Source organism: Varanus komodoensis, unplaced genomic scaffold, assembly GCF_004798865.1.
Source record: "Varanus komodoensis strain SLA01 unplaced genomic scaffold, ASM479886v1 scaffold89, whole genome shotgun sequence".
NCBI classification, from domain to species: Eukaryota; Metazoa; Chordata; class Lepidosauria; order Squamata; family Varanidae; genus Varanus; species Varanus komodoensis.
In genome coordinates, this window is record NW_025336587.1 from 1,450,850 (window position 1) to 1,468,515 (window position 17,666).

General features: G+C 49.0%; 1 protein-coding gene across 2 annotated transcripts in view; it reads left to right on the forward strand.

Annotated features, from left to right (window-relative positions):
- SHD (Src homology 2 domain containing transforming protein D) overlaps window positions 1-11,755 on the forward strand; it is a 36,025-nt gene extending 24,270 nt beyond the window's left edge. For both annotated transcript variants that reach the window (XM_044417595.1, XM_044417596.1), the window contains 4 exons: window positions 777-860; window positions 4,602-4,782; window positions 6,839-6,958; window positions 9,071-11,755. In XM_044417595.1, coding sequence (XP_044273530.1) covers window positions 777-860; window positions 4,602-4,782; window positions 6,839-6,958; window positions 9,071-9,257 — 572 coding nt within the window. In that variant the 3' untranslated portion in view covers window positions 9,258-11,755. The remainder of the gene's footprint in view (window positions 1-776; window positions 861-4,601; window positions 4,783-6,838; window positions 6,959-9,070) is intronic.
- The last annotated feature ends 5,911 nt before the right edge of the window (window positions 11,756-17,666 follow it).

Sequence of the window (17,666 nt, forward strand, 5' to 3'; positions counted from 1 at the left end):
CACACACACACACATATATATATATATATATATATATATATATATATATATAGTATGTGTAAAATAGTATAGAAATAGTTATGCATAAGCTGAGTAAAGGAAAACCAAATATCCAACTCCTTTTCTGTGCCAAAGTGGCATCTAAATGCCACCCATTCCAAAGCAGGAAGTGCCATTAGAACCTCGCTGCTCTGCATAGTGGATTTTTAAAAAATCCTTCCGGTGTTGTAGTATCAATATTTTTGCTGTCAAAAGAGTATAGAAAACTAGGTGTGTTGAGCCTGTGTTTGGTTCCAAGAGGTGGGAAAATACCTGGGCTCCTGCACAGGGTTCCAGGACAAAATGTATCCCTCTTACAGCCTCCTTTCCAAAGGGAGCAACTGCTGTGCATCAACAAAACCTGAGTTAAAGGAGCACACACTGTGGCAAAGGTGCCAGCCATTCACCACCTTCTCATCTCACGAAAACGAGGGGAAGGAAGCGATCCAAGCCTGTTTGGTTTGGTCAGCAGCCCAGGGGTGACCTGGCTTGGTGCTGCTTCCTTCCGGGCATGTGGGAACCACCGGGAAAATGGATCATGGGGGCAAATGTTTATGGGGGGAGGGGTGGGCAGTGGGGGCTGCAGGATGCCTTCCCTCGTCTGTCTGCCAACCCTTGGATCTTTTCTTTTTATCATGTTGGTTTTGTCTCCCCCTCCCCCTCCCTGTCTCCTCTGCCCCCTCCCTTCTCATGATCTTTCTTCTCTCCCCCTCCCATGATGTCCCCTCCCATTGCAGTAGACATTAAGGAGACTAAAGCTTTACCCTGGCCACCGCCTGTGGGACAGCTCACGGGGACTGAGGACCCCCTAGATCCAGAAGGTGACGTCGTCTTTCAACGCCTCCCTCTTCTCCCCGCCTCCCCGTTTGCCTCCAGTCCACCTTCCCTCTGTCGAAGCGTCTCCCCGCCCCTGTCTGCTTGGGCTTGGCTCTAACCTTCCGTTGGGACGTGGGGCCCCCCCCCCCCCCCACTTGGGATACCAGCAGGTGGCTCTCGGTTGTATAGACAGAGGTTTTAACTGGGCAGGCAGAAATTCAGCAGGGACTGCTTCTCCTTTTTGCTGTTTAAGTAAATCATAAATTTGTTAGATTTACAGCCCGGCTCTCATCCGGCAAGGAACCTTGCCCAACTTGTATGTGGTTCTCCATTTAATCTTCACAAGGACCCTGTGAGGTGCGTATGAGTGGCCTGAAGTTCACCAGTGTGGTTCATGGCTGAGTTGGGACTAGAAGCTAGATCTCCTGAGTCCTAGTCCAAAACTTTAACCACTAGGCCATGTTGTCAGGAATTTGCCAATGGATTGTTTTGTTTACGTCAGGGTTGGAGAACCTGTCACCCAGAGGTCAGATGTGGGGATCCCAGTCCAGATCTTCCAGGATGGACATGTCCACCAGCATTGGCCCCATTTATTTCAAACTAGCCATCACTGGGTAGTTTCTTGGCTTCTGTGATGTTCTCATTGCAATACATAGGAACTCCTCTCTCCAGGATTAGTCCCTGGTTTGAAGAGCATCCAGCGTCAAGATGCTGGTATTAAAAAAAAGAAAATTCAACCCCACCCTTTTGACCTTTGGCTCCACTCACCCTCCCCTCAGCCAGGAGCTCTTGCAAGATAGAATCCTGCCCTTGTGCTGAAAGAGATTCAGAACCCTGATTTAAGCACACCAGAGTTGCACCCGTTGAATTCCCAGCTGCTCTCTATGCATGTTAAGACATGGAGCCATTGTCTCTCAGGATGGCAGCTGTACATGACACCTGCCTGCAAGGAGATGTAAAAGTCTATATGGCAGGGCTGTGAGGAGATTTAGCAATCTGAAATTTTCAGTCTTTGTTTCTAAAAGAAGCTAGTCCTCATGGGTCCTGAGAAAACTAGGGAAATTTGGGCTTTCCTTTTTCTTTTTATGGAAAACACAGGAGTCCCTACAGAATATACAGGGTGTTCCAAAAAAATTGACATCATTGGCTATGTTATTAGACTATGAATGATGTCAGTTTTTGGGGGGACACCCTGTACGTTTATCCCCAGGCTCCCTGGGGGCGTGCAGGAAGATGGGAACATCTGAACAAAGGAAGGCTGGGGAACAGGTCTTTATAAAATTTAGAGACACACACGTGCTTATGGCAAGAACTCAGTCCTGATCAGCCTCTTAGACTTGAAATGTTGATTTCAGGAGCTGGTCTGCAGTGAACTGAGGTTTGCCATAGCCAAAGTCTTGCTAGAGCAGAAAGTGAGAGAAGCTAAAAAATTTGGCTCAAAATAACTCAAAAAGAGCCACATCCAAATGAAGAATTCTGAGATCCTGGACAGAGCAGAGGGTTAGATAAGACGTTCTCAAAACCCGCCCAACTCTGTGATTGCACACATGCGTTTCCTCACAATCCCCTGGGGACTTTTCCTTCTCTCCCTTCCCATCTCTCTCTTAACATTCCCCTTCTCTTTGCTCCCTCCCTCACTGCTCCTGTGCCTGTCACGTTTGTGGCATCTGGTTTGCATGTGGACGCGCGACTTTGGCATGTCTGATGTGGTGCTCCTGGAACTCTGTGCATTTTCCTTCCCCATCACGTAACCGTCCCCAGGAATCCCCCTTCATGCACATTCCAATAATGCGACTGGGGCAGCACCATGAGGGTAAGAATAGGTCCCATTCTTCAGTCTTCTGAGGCTCTCAGGGGAAGTGTGCATCATCTCTCAGGGTTAGATCAAGGCAAGGAGATCTGATCGGTGTGAAGCTGCCGGGTCAAGGCAGGGAGGTTGAGTCAGGTACGCAGAGTCTGGCCAAGGTAAGTGCATCCAATCCAACAAGGCTGGGAAAAGGAAGAACACAGAGGTGGAATCAGGACCATGGACAGCTCAGAGGGAGATCGGCTGGCTGGTGCTCCCTCTTGCCAGAAACATAGGAAGATGTAGTCTCAGCTGGGAGCTAGTGAGAATGGAAACCTCATGTTGGTCAGTGGCGTTCCCCCAGGGGGAACTGGCTGACCCTTTCCTGATTTTGTAGCCTGAGGGTGCCAAACAGGACACTGACTCCTACCCCAAAGGAAATGACTGTGTCTCCTTTCCATCAGGATCCCTGGTGCAGACTGGAAGGCTCATGACAAAAGCACCAATATTTGCTGTTGCTTCTCTGCACCTCACGACTTGCTTGATAGAGATAGAAATAACAATATTTCTTGCATGTAGGACCATCAGCTAAGATTAATGTTGCTGAAAACCCACAATTTAATATAAAATTACAATATAGCATCACCCAGCAACAAAGAAAAGGAAAAGACGAGTTTTTTAAGCAGCTTAGCTGCAAAGCTCCAAAAACACTAAGAACTACAGTGTGCAAGGCAGAATAAAAGTGAGCCCTTATTCTTTTTCAAAAGCAAGAGAGGGATGGAGCGAGGTTAATCTGAAAATCCATCCATCTTCCTTCCTTCCATTCTTTCTTTCATCTTTCTTTATGTTGATCAGCTGAAGCTCCTTGGGCAGTTTCAAAGGCAAATTTTAAAAACATAAAACGGGCAGGTACAATGCAGTATGAAGCCATTTGTTTAAAACAGAATGAAACCAAGTGGTGAACAGGATCAAGTGAGGGCAAACAAGATCAATTGGTAATCAAAAGTGGTAAACAAGATCAATTGCATAATACAATTAAAAGCAACAACATAGGGTTAAAAACCTCCAGGAAAACAAAAAGATCTTTGCCAGGTACAGGAAAAACACCATATTCTTGCCAAGGTGAATCTCTTTCACATTCAGCCTTACACAAATATCCTGTCTTGTGCAGACTTGAAACTTGGTAGGCTGGGCTTACTTATACCCATATTGCAGATGGGAAAACTGAGTCTAAGAGATGGTGGCTGGCCAAATACCATGCAGGGACTAGTATGCCAAGAGTAAAGATAAGGAAGCACCATGCTGGATCAGGCCAGAGGACTAATCTAGCATTCTGTCCCCAGAGTGACCAAGAAAGGTGGAAATTTAAAAAATGTGAATCAGAGAAGCTTGATAGAATAGTGGAAAATTATGCATGTTGTGGAAAAAGTGGAAAGGGAGATGATCTGCATTCTTTCTCGTACTACCAGAACCCAAAGGGGTCTTCCCATGAAGCTGATGGGAGGCAAATTCAGGGCCGATCAAAGGAAGAATTTGACACAAAAAGTTTGGAATTCGTGTCCCTGGGTTGTAGGGAGTCCCAAGGACTTGGACAGTTTTATAGGAGGATTGGAAAGATTCATGGAGCAGAAGTTGCTAGTCCTCATGGTTCTGTGTTCTCTCCAGCAGCAGAAGCTGTGTGCCTGGCAACTCCAGTGGCTGGAGAACATGGGTGGGAGGGTGCTTGCAGGACTCCCACTGCAGCAGCTGGCCACCCCCTCTGTAAACACAGCTGGACCCGAGGGTCCTGGTCAGACCCTGCTCAGCCTCTTCCTGTGTTCTTACACCCCCATGGATGCTGGGCATGCGCACCCTCCCCTGGCTATGGGCAGCTGTATCCTTCGGGCTCACCCTTTCTCTGGCCGGGAGCGCCTTCCCTGCTTTTCGCCCAGTCTCACGGTCCCCTCCATTCCTCCCACAGTGCAATTTGAGAGCCCGGAATGGGAACGGACATCCCCCGCTGCCTCTTCTGCGCACAAAGAGCGCTGGCGCCAGCAGAAGCACCTGCCCAGCGGCTCCAAGTTCGGCAGGTCGCAGAGCCCTGACCCTGGCCTCCCTGTGGCCGAGCGCTTCGACCCCTCGCTGCCGCTGGAAAATCAGGCGTAAGTCAGGCGGGGGAGCAAGGGAAGGGGCCCGCCGGCGCGGCCAACGGGTGGACTCCATGGCCCGGTGAGGAACAACGCCTCTGGCAAGGGCATGTTCCCTCTGGGAGGGAATTCCAGGAAGAAAGGGCAGTAAGGGAGAGTGGGCAGAGCTGTGTCAGAGCAGCAACTCTTCAGGGCATTGAAAGCGGGGAAAGAAAGGAGAAAAGTGTAGAAGAGGCATTTGGTAGGGTTCCAGGATTGGGATCCAGGCGTTAGGGGCAGCAAAGAAGAAGAATCAAGTTGTCTGAAGGTGCCAAGCTCTTCGGGAGGAAATGCGGCCCTGGAGTGCCATGCTAGCGGGAGAAGATCTCTGGGAGCGGGCCATGGCTGAAAAGCCATGCAGAAGGATGGGATGGGTCGTTTAAGAAAGTGAGAATCTCTGGGGCTCAGGGAGGGAGTTCATGCCATACGCAGCAGGAACGGAGAGCTGGCAAAGTCATTAAGGGGAGCTAGAAATGTGGGGCAGAAAGATCCGACATGGGTGGAGGAATTTAAGGAGCGAGAGGCTTTTGGGTTCCTGAGGGTAGGGACAAAATGGTGGCCACGGTTCAAAGACAAAAAGCTAGAAGTTCCATTGGGTTTACCCTTGCAGCTCTTTGGCACCTTAAGGACTAGAAAATTGACTTAAAAAAAAAGAAAATGTTTCCTTGGGGGCAGAAATTATTCTGTCAGTTTAGCTGATGTTGGTAACTGCACAGACTTTCCTAAGGTTTGGGCTACTTCTAAGGTAGCTTCTTGTATTCTTTTCCTTGTGAGTAAAGTGTGAAGCATATTACTATGTGAGTTTTATAGATGGATCAAAAGTTATTACTGTTATTATTTTGAAAGATTACTGCCAGGGCCTTAGAAAAATTTGATGTCTTAATTATTATTATTATTATTATTTCTCTGTGTAATTTTTCTTGTTAGCTTCCATCGATCAAATTATTGGGAAAGCAGTGCGTAAACAGGCATCAGTAAATTGTCCTTCTGAGGCCAAAGGAAAACCTCAACTGATGGGCAGGGACTGAAAGCAGATATCAATTTTTCTTCCCCTCCTGCCAATCAATAGCTAGTGTCTTGCTTTTATTACCATCATTTGAAATGGTCCTGGCACAGTGTTTTCATTTTGCTGGCTACCTAGAGAGCGAGGGATAGATATTTTAACAGAAAGTATGAGCCCACCTCACAGGGAGAGGTTACAGTCACAGTGAACTTTAAAAAAAATTGAATTGTGTTCTCACATGTTTTCAATACATTTGGTGAGAATCTAGAAATAAGTTTTTAACCAGCCAAACAAACATGACATAAAAAACCCATTAAGAAGAAGCACGATGGCTCATTCAGTTAATAATCTAATAATTATCTGCAGATGTTCATTGTAATCTATGGAGTTTTAGTTAGTGAAGGGTGTGAACTCCAGGTTGTTAGGTAAAATCCAGATAACCACAAGAGTGTTCAGCTCCCTAGCTGGATGGATGACTGGACCGACTGGGCTGGCCCAGGTTCTGCTTTGCATTTCTCTTTTGCCCCCGGCTCCCCTTTTCATGGTCACCCAAGATGCTGAGGTTGCACAGAGCAGTGGGTGCACTAGATAACACCCTGGGCTTCTTTCCAACTTGGTGCCTACCAGGTTAAACTTGTTTAATTTTTCTAAAGTAGTTTTTCTACACAATTTTTACTTACTCACCTGATGTTGTTAGTCTTTAAATGTGAGACAAAGAAGAAACCTAAAAGGGATGGGGGAGGTTTATTATTTGTACTGGTGCAGTGCTGGGTTGGGGTCTTGGAGGTCTCTGGAGAGAGCACCCCACAGGGAATCTTCCCACTCTCCACCACTACCCCAAGCTGCTCTTCCTCTTCCTCTTCCTCCTGCTCTTCCTGCTCATGGCTCCCACTGGCTGCCATGAGAAGAGGCCATCCAGAGGCCCTGTTTTCTCAGGGGGCCACAGGCATATCGGTGCGGGCTGTGGCTCTAAACTTGGGATGTGCCAGGGATGTGGGGCACAGAATCAGCCTTTCATCCCTCTCTCAGGTGGTTTCATGGGACGATCAGCCGAGCCGACGCAGAGTCCCTCCTCACCCTGTGCAAAGAAGGGAGCTACTTGGTGCGCAACAGCGAGACCAGCCGCAACGACTACTCTCTCTCGCTCAGGTAGGGGGTCCCGTCTCCCCTTTCTTCCTCTCTCTTCTTTGCTTGAGGGGTGTGTTTGCATGCCTGTAAGATGCACTTAAGGCACAGGGGGTCACTTGGGGGTAGGATTCCTGTGCACAAGTCCAGCTCATCAGAATAATGCAGGAGCTCCCCTTTGCTGCAGCGTGGCAGGTTTTATTTTTCTTTTCATGTTTCCATCTTTTGAACTCTGTGAACTAACACAGATTTCTGCTGGGAATGCTTAAGGCTGCTCCCATTAAATTAAAACAGTGTGTTCCTTTCCTTCTGGAACCTGTCAGGAAATGTCAGAGCAAGGAAAAGAGGTTGCTGTCTCCTCCCTCCCAGAAAAGCATCAGATGTGGCCATGTGCTTCTGAGCTTGAACAGAATGCCTTCCCTGGAGTGCTGAGGACACACAGACAGGCCCCACGGTTAAGGTCTGGCGAAAGGCCCTCCCTGAGAGAAGATGCTGCTTTGTGACTTGGCTGTATTTTATTTCTGGCAAGGAACAAAAGTGGCACACGAGGTCCTTCTTTTCTTCTCCATTTTATCCTCACAACAGCCCTGTGAGGTAGATCAGGCTGAGAGTTGGGGCCGGCTCTAAAGCTACCTTGGGTTCCTTCCAGAAGAATAAAAGTCAAGGTATTAATGTGATAAGAATGAACACCAATTCAGGGATTCTCTTACAGGGATCCTCAGTGGACAAATCACCCACGCACTTTGACTTGGTGTCCAGACAGATGCTTCACACCAAACATTTCATCTCCAAATGTGTTTTCTCTCAAAACAAGCCGCTTCGAAACATGCTTTGATCCTCTGCTCATACAGAGAAACCTTTGTAACATCCGGGTTGGCCAGTTCTGAGCTGCGCTTTTCACCCCAGAGCAACAAATGCCGGAGTCTAAATTCACAAAGGTCAAATTACCGAACGCTGTGGTGAGAGCCGCAAGCGCAAAATCTCCCGGGATTTTCCTCAGCTGCAATTATGTGGCGGCGGCTTGTTCTGCCAGGGTGAATCTCCGTGTGCCCCTGAGTGAAGAGAGAAACGTAACGCGACGGACTGGCTATAATCTGCAGTGAAAAGCGCTGAGCCCCCCACCTTCCCCTCCCTTCCCCGCCGAGGCTGCTGGTGCTTTGATCCTGGCAAGCTATCCGCCCTGGTCTCCTGTCTGCCACAGTTCGGCCTTTCATCCCCTCTCTGCTCCGTTGGATCCCGAGTGCTAAAGCCATGGCTCCCTCCGGTGCACCGGCATGGATTCCTGTTCTCTCTTGTGATCTGGGGTGACTGTACCGCGAGGAATATGTACCGTTTCATGTTGCTGCACCTCAAAAAGGATGTTGCGCAACTGGAAAAGGGTATGGGAAAGGGCTGGTGACAGGATGAAGGGTCTGGCATGGCTCCCCAGGAGAAAAGCTCCGACAGCCGTCCCCATCCTGCACCTTGAGGGATGCGCTCTTTGCAGCTCACACAATCCTGCCCACAGCTTGAAGAAGGCTGTGTTATCAGACGAAGTTAGAAAAGTTCATAGGAAATAAAGGGGGAGGCAGTGGAGGCGTGTGGTGTGGTGCAGAAGGTGGACTGGGAGACATTTTTCTCCCTCAGATAATGCTGGAGCCATGAAGCTGATTAGTGGGGAATTTAGGGCCAGGGAAAAGAAGGCCCCTTCATTGGGCTCGTTGAATTCACTTCCAGAAAGGAGGTGATAAAGCCCCCCCACCACCACTTTGAACAGCTTTAGCAGAGGAATGGATGAATTGATGGAGGAGGTGGCCATCCAAGGCCTCATGATTTCCAGGATTAGAGGCAGTGTGTTCCTGTACACCAACTGCTGGGGAACATGGGTGCTGTGGCTGTTCTGTTGTTTGGCCAGTGTTTGCTGCCTTTCTCCTGTCTCTGCTCCTCCCTTTGGTTCTAAGCTGAACAATCCCTGAAGGTGCAGGCCAGTCTCCTTCTTGTCCCTCCACAGGTAGCAGCACCTGGGCAGGAGATGGGATGGACCTTGAGCTTACCTGGACACGGTCTTCCCTGCTAGATCCTGCCTTTCTGCCACACATTTCTGTACAAAAGTCTCTGTAAAGGTGCATCTCTTTGCCTCATCTCTTCCTCCCATAGGAGCAGCCAAGGGTTCATGCATATGAAGTTCACCCGGAGCAAGGAGAATAAATACATCCTGGGCCAGAACAGCGCCCCCTTTGACAGCATCCCGGAGGTCATCCATTACTACACGGCCCAGGAGCTGCCCGTCAAGGGCGCCGAGCACCTCTCACTGCTGTACCCAGTGGCCATTCAGACTCTGTAGCGTGGACTCGGGCCGCGAGAGCCAAGGAATTCGTTTTGATCCAAAGACGCTGGCAAGATGATTGTCGACCGCCGGAGGTGTCTGGCTGGGGTGACTCGCCGACAATCTCTCCCCGTTCCTTTGGGGTTCCCACCTTGGAGAAAGGGGGTACAGACTTTGCTCTCTCCTGTTCTCAAGCAATAATGGTGCTGATCTGATTCCGAACCGGCCAACAAATTGTCCCCGTGCTCCTTTCTCCTGTGCTTTCCTGTTCTTCCATTAGCTCAGTGGAAATCTGGCAAAACGGCCTGGTTTGCTCATGCAGCTCTGCTCTTGCCTAGCTCACAGAGGAGCAGAGGTTTCACAAGGGGGGCTGGAATGTTTGAGGGTTCGGCTCTTGCAGTGTGGTTACCTGTTCCCCCTGCAGAGGCACTGCATACCGGTCTAGTGGGGTGTAGGGAGCACTTATGGCCCGTGCCCTGCATATTAGCCACCCTCGCTCTAACAGCTTTGGCCATGCAGTTTCTCTGGTTGGGATTAACTGATTGGAGGCACTCCGTTTTTTCAAGGGGCTCTGTGGCAGATCAGAGCTCGTAGGGATGAGAGAAACAGAGAAATCCCCAAGATTCCCCAAATTTTACTTCATAGCTTCATTGCCTTGCTCCATTCTCTTTCCCAAACTGCTTTTCTTTTTGCTGGACCAGGAAAGGGGCACATTTTAAAATAAGGAACATGAGCATTTTCATGATTTTAAAGTGTGTGTTTTTCAAAATGCACACTTTCAAGTTCAACCACAAATTCAGCTCCCAGCCCTCCGCAAAAAAAACTAAACACCATTCTTGTTTGCTTTCACATTCAGAATCAGGAGGGAGGTAAGCTGGAATGCTTGGTGGACTGAGACAATAGCTCCATGCCTCCCTATTCTGCTTTTTTCTCCTTAATGCATTTCCTGTGATAAGAAAATGGTGGAAAAGGAAGTAGGGGAAGCACAGGAGGGTTATAGATGGAAAGCACCAAGATTTGGATCCCCAGGGCTTTTCTGGGAATGATGCAGGAGCTCAACTGAAAGTCCAAAACTTTATTTCAAAATTCTGCTCCTTCAAAATTTACTGAACTTCCTGTAATTTTGCTGAGGGGCTAAGCTGGCTGGAGGAGGTTAGGTGGAAGTTCTCACCTTTGCCTTGCCATAACCACTTTTCTCAAAGTTTGAAGATTTCCCTTGAAACTTCCCTTGATTTGTTTGCAATTTCTATCACAGCATGATGTGCTTTCCCACAAATACTTTTCCATGGAGTGATGTGCTTTAAAGATCCAGCTCCCTGCCTGGCTTCTTACTCAAATCCTTCAGAGTAACCACGTGGTTCCATGCAGCTCCAGGCTGGGTTTAATATGCTGTTCTCACACCTCTGATTTCTTCCTTACCTTGCATTAAGAAACTGCCAAACAGTCTAATCAAATCTGATGTCGTGTGTGCATGTGGTGAGGGCAGGAAATGTCTATGTTGGACCATATCCCTCTCCTGCTCCCCCTCCCCAGTTTTACACCATGGAAAATTATCTGTTTTCTGGAATTGCAGGATGCTTCTGCTCAGGGTTCTCTATATTGTGGCCCAAACAATGCAAACTCTGTTGTTGTTCCACCAGCCTGCTAGCCATTATTGTGACCAGTGCAAAATGCAAAGCAAAAAGTACCCCCAGTCCTGCTCTTCCCATTTGCTCCTCCATGATGATGATACAGGCTGTGTGAGAAGAGCAGCTAACCACGGGCACTTCAGACAGACCCGCTTGGGTGTGGGAAACCAAAGCTTGCAGGAACACTGTGCAGCTCCATTTTAGTACTGGGATGCAGGTGTCTTCAGTCGCTCGGCTCAGGTTTCCCTGCTTCAGCGCTGCTGAAATCCTTCCAACTGGAGGAACAGTGCATTTCCTTAGCGGCAACATAGGGTGTTATTCCCCGGGGGTCATGCAGAGCAGCCACCTTGTCCTTAAATGAGCCATGGAGGCTTTGCAGAAGACCTGCTCCAGGTAGAGATGAAAACTGCCAGAAAACCTTTATTGACATAGCTTGTCACAGTTTTCAGGGCTCTGCTTGGGGGAATGGTGTGGGCCTAACACAATGAAGACCCACACTTCTGAATCAACTGTGACACCCCTGCAAGTTGCCTGGCTTTTATCCCAACACCCCAACCCCAGGCTGTAGCCAGTGAAGAAGAGCAGGAAAGGGAATGAAAATTGCAATGTGATATGAACACGTGATGTATTTTTCCCCTAAGTATGACTCTGTGTGAAGAGGAGGAGAGGCAGTCATAATCGGCGCTTCCACCCTGAAGTCATTCTTCCTCTCCTCCTGTGCTCATCCCAGCGATTTCCACCATCTTTGTCACATGTTTACTTGGTTGGGTGTGTGCGTGTGCAAATATTCCCTGCGTTGTCCTGTGTTGCAGTGCAATATATCCCTCCATGTTTCCTTCACCATGACGGTGTTGCCTTTGCATTAAACTTCACATTCCATGTGTCCGAGTTTGCTTTTTCCATGCCTAGCCCATCATTGCTGGATTTTCTTTTTCACCATTGGCTGTGTCCAGCTGCAAAGAAGGGAAGTGTCACCTTGCAGTTGTGAGAAATCACACTCCTATCTCCCTCTTGGCTTCTGAGATCTCTCCTGGAGCTTTGGGCATTTTCCTGGAAATCCTAAGGTCTAGAAACTTGCTTTTTCCAGATTTGGTAGAATATGGGCCTTGCCCACAGGAGGTCCCATTTCCCATCAATGGTATCACTTAAGAGAAAAGAAAGGTTTTCTATAGCCAGGTTAGAGTCAGGGCAGCAAAGGGCCACAAGGATGGTGGCGGGTTTGCAGGGATGCCGTATGAGGTGAGACTGAGGGAACTGGGTCTCTTCAGCCTGGAGAAGAGAAGGCTCAGAGGGGATATGTTGGCAACATACAGGTGTGTGAGGGGGTGTCACACGGAGGTGGGTAGAGACCTGTTCTCCCCTGCAGAGGAAGGCAGGATGTGCTCCAACTGAGCAAAGCTCAGGGATCCAAGGTTTGACTTGGATGCCAGGAAGTCCTTTCTGAGAGTTAGGCGAGGGTGTGGAATGGGCTCCCACGGGAGGTGGTTGAGGTCCCATCGGTGAAGGTGTTCAAGGATAGGCTGGACATCCACATAGTGGACATGTCATGAGCAGAGCCGGCTGGAGCCGGGGGTCAGACTAGATGGCTCAGGAGACCCCTTCTGAGACTCTCTGTTTCTGTCTGAGAACCTTGAAGAGCTGCTTCCAGGTAGAGCACAGTACTGGCCCAGGTGGATAAATACCTGGTAGAAGGCCTAATTTCACTGAATGAGTGATTTGAAAGAGGTGTGTGATGCCTGTTAGGGCTCACCAAGGAGCCATGTAGCAGGATAAAGCAATGCTGAAGATTGGAGCTGAGTAATTAACTGTGAAAAGCAAATCCAGTTGCAGATGTAACAGCACCAGAAGTGTAAATAGGCAGGCAGGGAAATCTTTCAGCCGCTTCCATGCACCCAGCTTCAAGAGCTGCCTCAAGCGATTGGTCCTGAGCTCTGCAGGTGCGAACTGCTGTTTCCACAGTGACCTTCCAGGTGGGGTGGAAGCGAGGGTGACAGAGAAAGGTGGCAGAAAGGGAGAGGTAAGGTGCATGGGGCAGTGGAGGTGGGAGGGGTGGGAAAAACGGGAAGGGTGGAAGAGAGAGGAGGTGGTGGAGATGCTGGTGGGGGAGGAGAGAGGGAGGGGCTGGATGAATGGGAGGGAGAGAAGGAACAGGAGGGGGGAAAGAGAAAGTTTTGGAGAAAGGGAGAAGAAGAGGGAAGGATTTGGCAAGGAAGGAGGCAGAGAAAGGGCAGCTGCCTCCTGGCATGGGGATCCTGAAGAGTCACTCCAGAAGGAATGTGGCTTTTGAAGGGGGGAAATGCAGCACTCTTGGAAGGGCTTCCATGATCCCCCCGCAAATTTTTTCTGCTGGATGTGGTCCACATTGTAGGTATTGCATCTCTGCAAAAGGGAACTTGGGGTGAATCTGAGAATATGGCACACCGTTGCTTCTGTTCTGCTTAGCAAAGTTTCATCCCCTCTTTCCTTACAGTTTGATGTGCCTAATTCCCATAAAGTCCTAAAGCAGACACAATAGGCCTGTGAAAAATAATCATGCTGTTGGAGACACACTTTGTAGCTTTGGGGGAGGCATGCCCATCTACCTCTAGTGCTGGGGAGGGGATGATGGCTTAGGGATCTTCCTATCATGCCTTGCTCTTGAGTCCTTCTGGCACAAACTGGGCGGCTAATGGGGGCTGCTGGAATCCTGAGCTTTGCTGGCCTTTCCATGCAGTTCCTCTGGGGAGATTTGGGGTCATTCTGCCATCAGGGAGAAGTCATCTTGGGTGGGGACAGGGAAGGCTGGTGGGGGACCTTATCCATGGCAGCTTTGACCCTGATCTTTCTAGGAACTATCCCTGGGAACGAACCTGTTGTGAGGAGCGCGTTCAGCACCGTGGACAGCTTCCATAAAGCTCACCGACGTTGTTGGCAATGGATAAACTGATAAACTTGTCACCCGCCTTCCCTGGGGGAAAAAGAGTTGAAAGGGGAGCAGCTTAGAGGGAGTTGGTGATTTCTGCATCTTTTAAAAATATCTCTAGATCTGCAACATTTGGTGGGCCAGAGGATCACAAACGATGTGCAATGCATAATGAAGCGGCACTGTTTTGTGGGTTTTTTTTGCAAGAGCAGCTGTCTGGCTCACCTTCTCCCCCTTTTTCTCTCATAGGCGCGCGCACACACTCGCACACACTCACACACACACACACATCACCCTGGCTTCATCTCAGCCCCCTCTCCTGGAGGACACCTGTCTCCATAGAAACCAGAGATTCCCCGCCAATCGCCTCTCCTGTCACTTCAAGGTGAAAGAGATCAGAAATATGGCAGGCCCTGCGGTCCCTGGGCTGAGACTGCGGAAGCGGCGGCTCCTGCCAAGGCGGGGCGACGCCACACGGCTGCCGGCGACGAAGTCCCTCACCCGGTGCGCCGAGCCTGAAATCTCCTTGTGGCGGGCAAGAGTGGTGCACATTTGTCCCCCTTCCCTCTCTTTGGGAGCAACGCGGCACAATTTCCTCCCCAGATCCTGCAGCATCTCTAGGACAAAAGGACAAAAGTGTCAGTTGCGAAAGTGGCCGCACATCAGAGAGCTGGTGGTGGAGAAGCGAAACGGAACTGAGGATCACCACGTGGCAGATTCAGGGCCCTGTCTGGGCCATAAGCTCCCTTCTCGGCCGGCAAGTTTGGGGTTAGACTGGTTGGGCGAGACCTAATGCGCTGATTTTTTTAAAAAAACGTAGGGCATTCCAAGTGTTTGGAGCAGGGAATGTTGGGTGTTTTGTCTGGAGGAAGCAAGAATTCTGAGGACACAGGTGGTGGGGCCTGCAACACGGTCAGGATCACAAGAGCTATTTGTTATATAGCTATTTCTGGGGCAAATGGAGGTGCCACGACTGGCACGGTAGCAAAGAGGGCTGGTGAAGCCCCTGCCAATGACAGCCACCCATCATGGCACTGGTTTTGTGCTTCGCAGAAGCTCTCCGGGGTGCTCCATGCCACGAACCGTCTTGGGCAGGGATGTTCAGCACCACGGAGAGCTTCCACGAAGCTCAAAATTGATGCTGTAATGTACCAGGAACCCCTTCTGACAAAGGTGGAGTCACAAGCCACCCAAGTCAGTTCCTATCTGATTGCCAAGGAGTGAAGGCACTCTGTGCATGCTCAAGCCTACTCTTGACACTGTTGTTCTCTTCTGACATGCTGGACTTTAAAGATGATTTGCACACCAGAACTGTCTTTAAAATAATTTCTGTGCTAGAGCTTTTTCTAGCTAGAGGCATGAGCACACTTAAGCATGTGTAGAGTGCATTTGTGTACCCATTGGAATAGACCCAGGTAAAAGATCTCGGATGAGAACTTCAAATAGTATGGATGTTTTTCCTTCATGCATCAGCACTGGAATGTCTCTTTTACAAGCTTTTACAAATGAAGGACTCTTGCTTAATTTTAAGAGACTAGAGATGCTGCCATCAGCAGAAAATGCCTAGACCTTATTTATGACCCTCCAGAGATAAAGTCCAGCTTGAGGCAAGGTGAGAAAGAAGCAGAGGAAAGAGAAACCCATTCAGTGGTGGAGGAATCATTGATTTCCTGAGGCATAAAAAACATTTTCTGTAAGGCTAGAGAGCCTGACTCAGCCTTTCTTCTCTGGCTACATTGACAGTAAAACATTTTGCGGTGCGGGTGCGGGTGGCCACTGGTCAGCAAAGGATGCTGAGAGCCAGGTCTAGCCAAAAAAGGAGAAATGGCTGAATTGCAGTACGCAAAGGTCCTTATTCAAGGGGTGCAATTCTCATCACTTTCCCCTCTTCTCTGAAGGCCCCATCAAGATTAAAGGTGTGTCCTTTTATAGTGTCTTTGCCTGGAAGCATCCACTAAAGAATGGAAATGGAAAAAACCCCAGAAAACTGCAAATGGACAGTATAGATGAGAGCAAACACTATAGAATGGGTCCATTTTTTCTCCAACAGTCAGTCCGTATCCTGTGCCCACCAGCTCCTAAGGGGTGGGGGAAAGACCCCTTTCTGTTGTTCCTCAAGGCTCCCTCAAGCCTACACATAACCCCTCTTTGTTCCTGCAAGCCTCCAAGGTTCGCAAGGACATCACCATTTTGAAACCGTGCTGGATTCAACACAGGTTGCTTCTAGGCCAGGCATCACTTGGGCTGCTGCTTTTTCCCTGGGCCATCCAGGAGGTAGCAGGTGCCGCATCCCCTGGCCAGACCTGTGCCTTTTGCCGGCATGTCATGCCCCGAGATGCCCCCGTGGCCAGCGTCCCACCTCCGGCTGCCGGGGTCGCCTTTTGTCAGCTAATTGGAGCTGAAACACGGTCTAAAGGCATCCGAGCTCAGCCGTGGGTATTTTTAGTCAGGCGCCCCACTTGTGGGGCTACTTGAGGGCCCAGCTGTCTGATCCGTTGTTAATCCGACATGCTCCGGCACTTCTTCTGGCTGAATTATTGATAAGCTCAGGGGCTTGTCTGTCTGTAACAATTAGCTTTCCTCAGCTCAGCACGCCAGATGGGGTGGCCTGCATCCTGCACTCCTCCTTGACTTATTTTCTTTCATTTTCCTTTCCCTTCCCTTTTCTCCATTTATCTCCCTGCATCCCTTCAATTTCTCTCTTGGGATTTATTTAAATTTTATTGATGGCTGAATTACATTTATAGCCTCCCCTTTTCCTCCTCTTGATTAAATTTATAGCCTGTCATTTTTTCCTTCGAGACACTTAAAGCAGCATCCGTGCTTCTCCTCTTCATTTCATCCTCATGACAACCCTGCAAGGTAGGCCAAGAGTCAGTGGCTGGCCCTCAGATGTATGGGTCCATATCCAAGCAGATTCTGGAGTGGTCAATGGAACAAGTTTAAAACAAGTAAAAGAATAAAAACAACACACTAAAAACACAGTAACATGAAGACCAAACAAAAAAGTCTTCCTGGAATATAGTTGTCTTTAGCAGGTGCCAAAAACAGTATAGAGTAGTCCCACGGCAGGAGAATCCACAAAAATGGGACCACTTCACTGACGACTCTTTTCCTCGCTTCCTTCTGTCTTCCTTCTTCCTTCTTCCTCCTTCATCTTTCCTACAGTATTTGCACGTGGGGTTCAAATTTATCACCAAGAACAGCATCTGTTCTCCTCTACTTCTCTCCTACTCAAAGGGCGAAATTTAATATATCTCCTGCACGGTTCCTTCCAGAATTGCACGTGGCGCTTTGGTCGCTCACCAGATACGTGGACAGTGGCTGAAAGTGTGCCATTTGGCAAATCTAAGCAGCAGTTAATGGATGAAGCTTTTAGAGTCCCCCTTGGGGTCTAGCAGCCTGCGTGCGACAGTAAAAGGAAAGCGGACCATTTCTCAGAGCAAGTCACGCCACAGCCATCAGCACGGCAGAGCAGTGGTCCCCAGAGTTTCTGGGTCAATGGGCACAGCTGCAATCTTTAGGAGACTGTTGTGGGCACTCTCACAAAATGGCTGCATGATGTGGGAGTGAACTGGTTCATGGTTTGGTCATGGCTGGTCACAAAACATTCAGCAAGCAGCAGGAACAAGAAAACGTTCTTGCAAAAGCAAAACATTCAGCAAGCAATTCCTATGAGGATTCATTTTCTATATTTCTAACCATCTTCATTGCTTAGCTCAAACTGGGGGAAACAAGTGCCCCAAATTCCTGCCAGGGAAGAGAAATTCCTCCATGTGGGGCTCACCATTGGCAACGCTTTAACATGTTTTTTTCTCCTTTAAAAGAAGCTTACTAAAAAATATGGTCAAATCACCAAGTTGGAGAAACCGCGTAGGCCAGGACAGGGGGCCACAC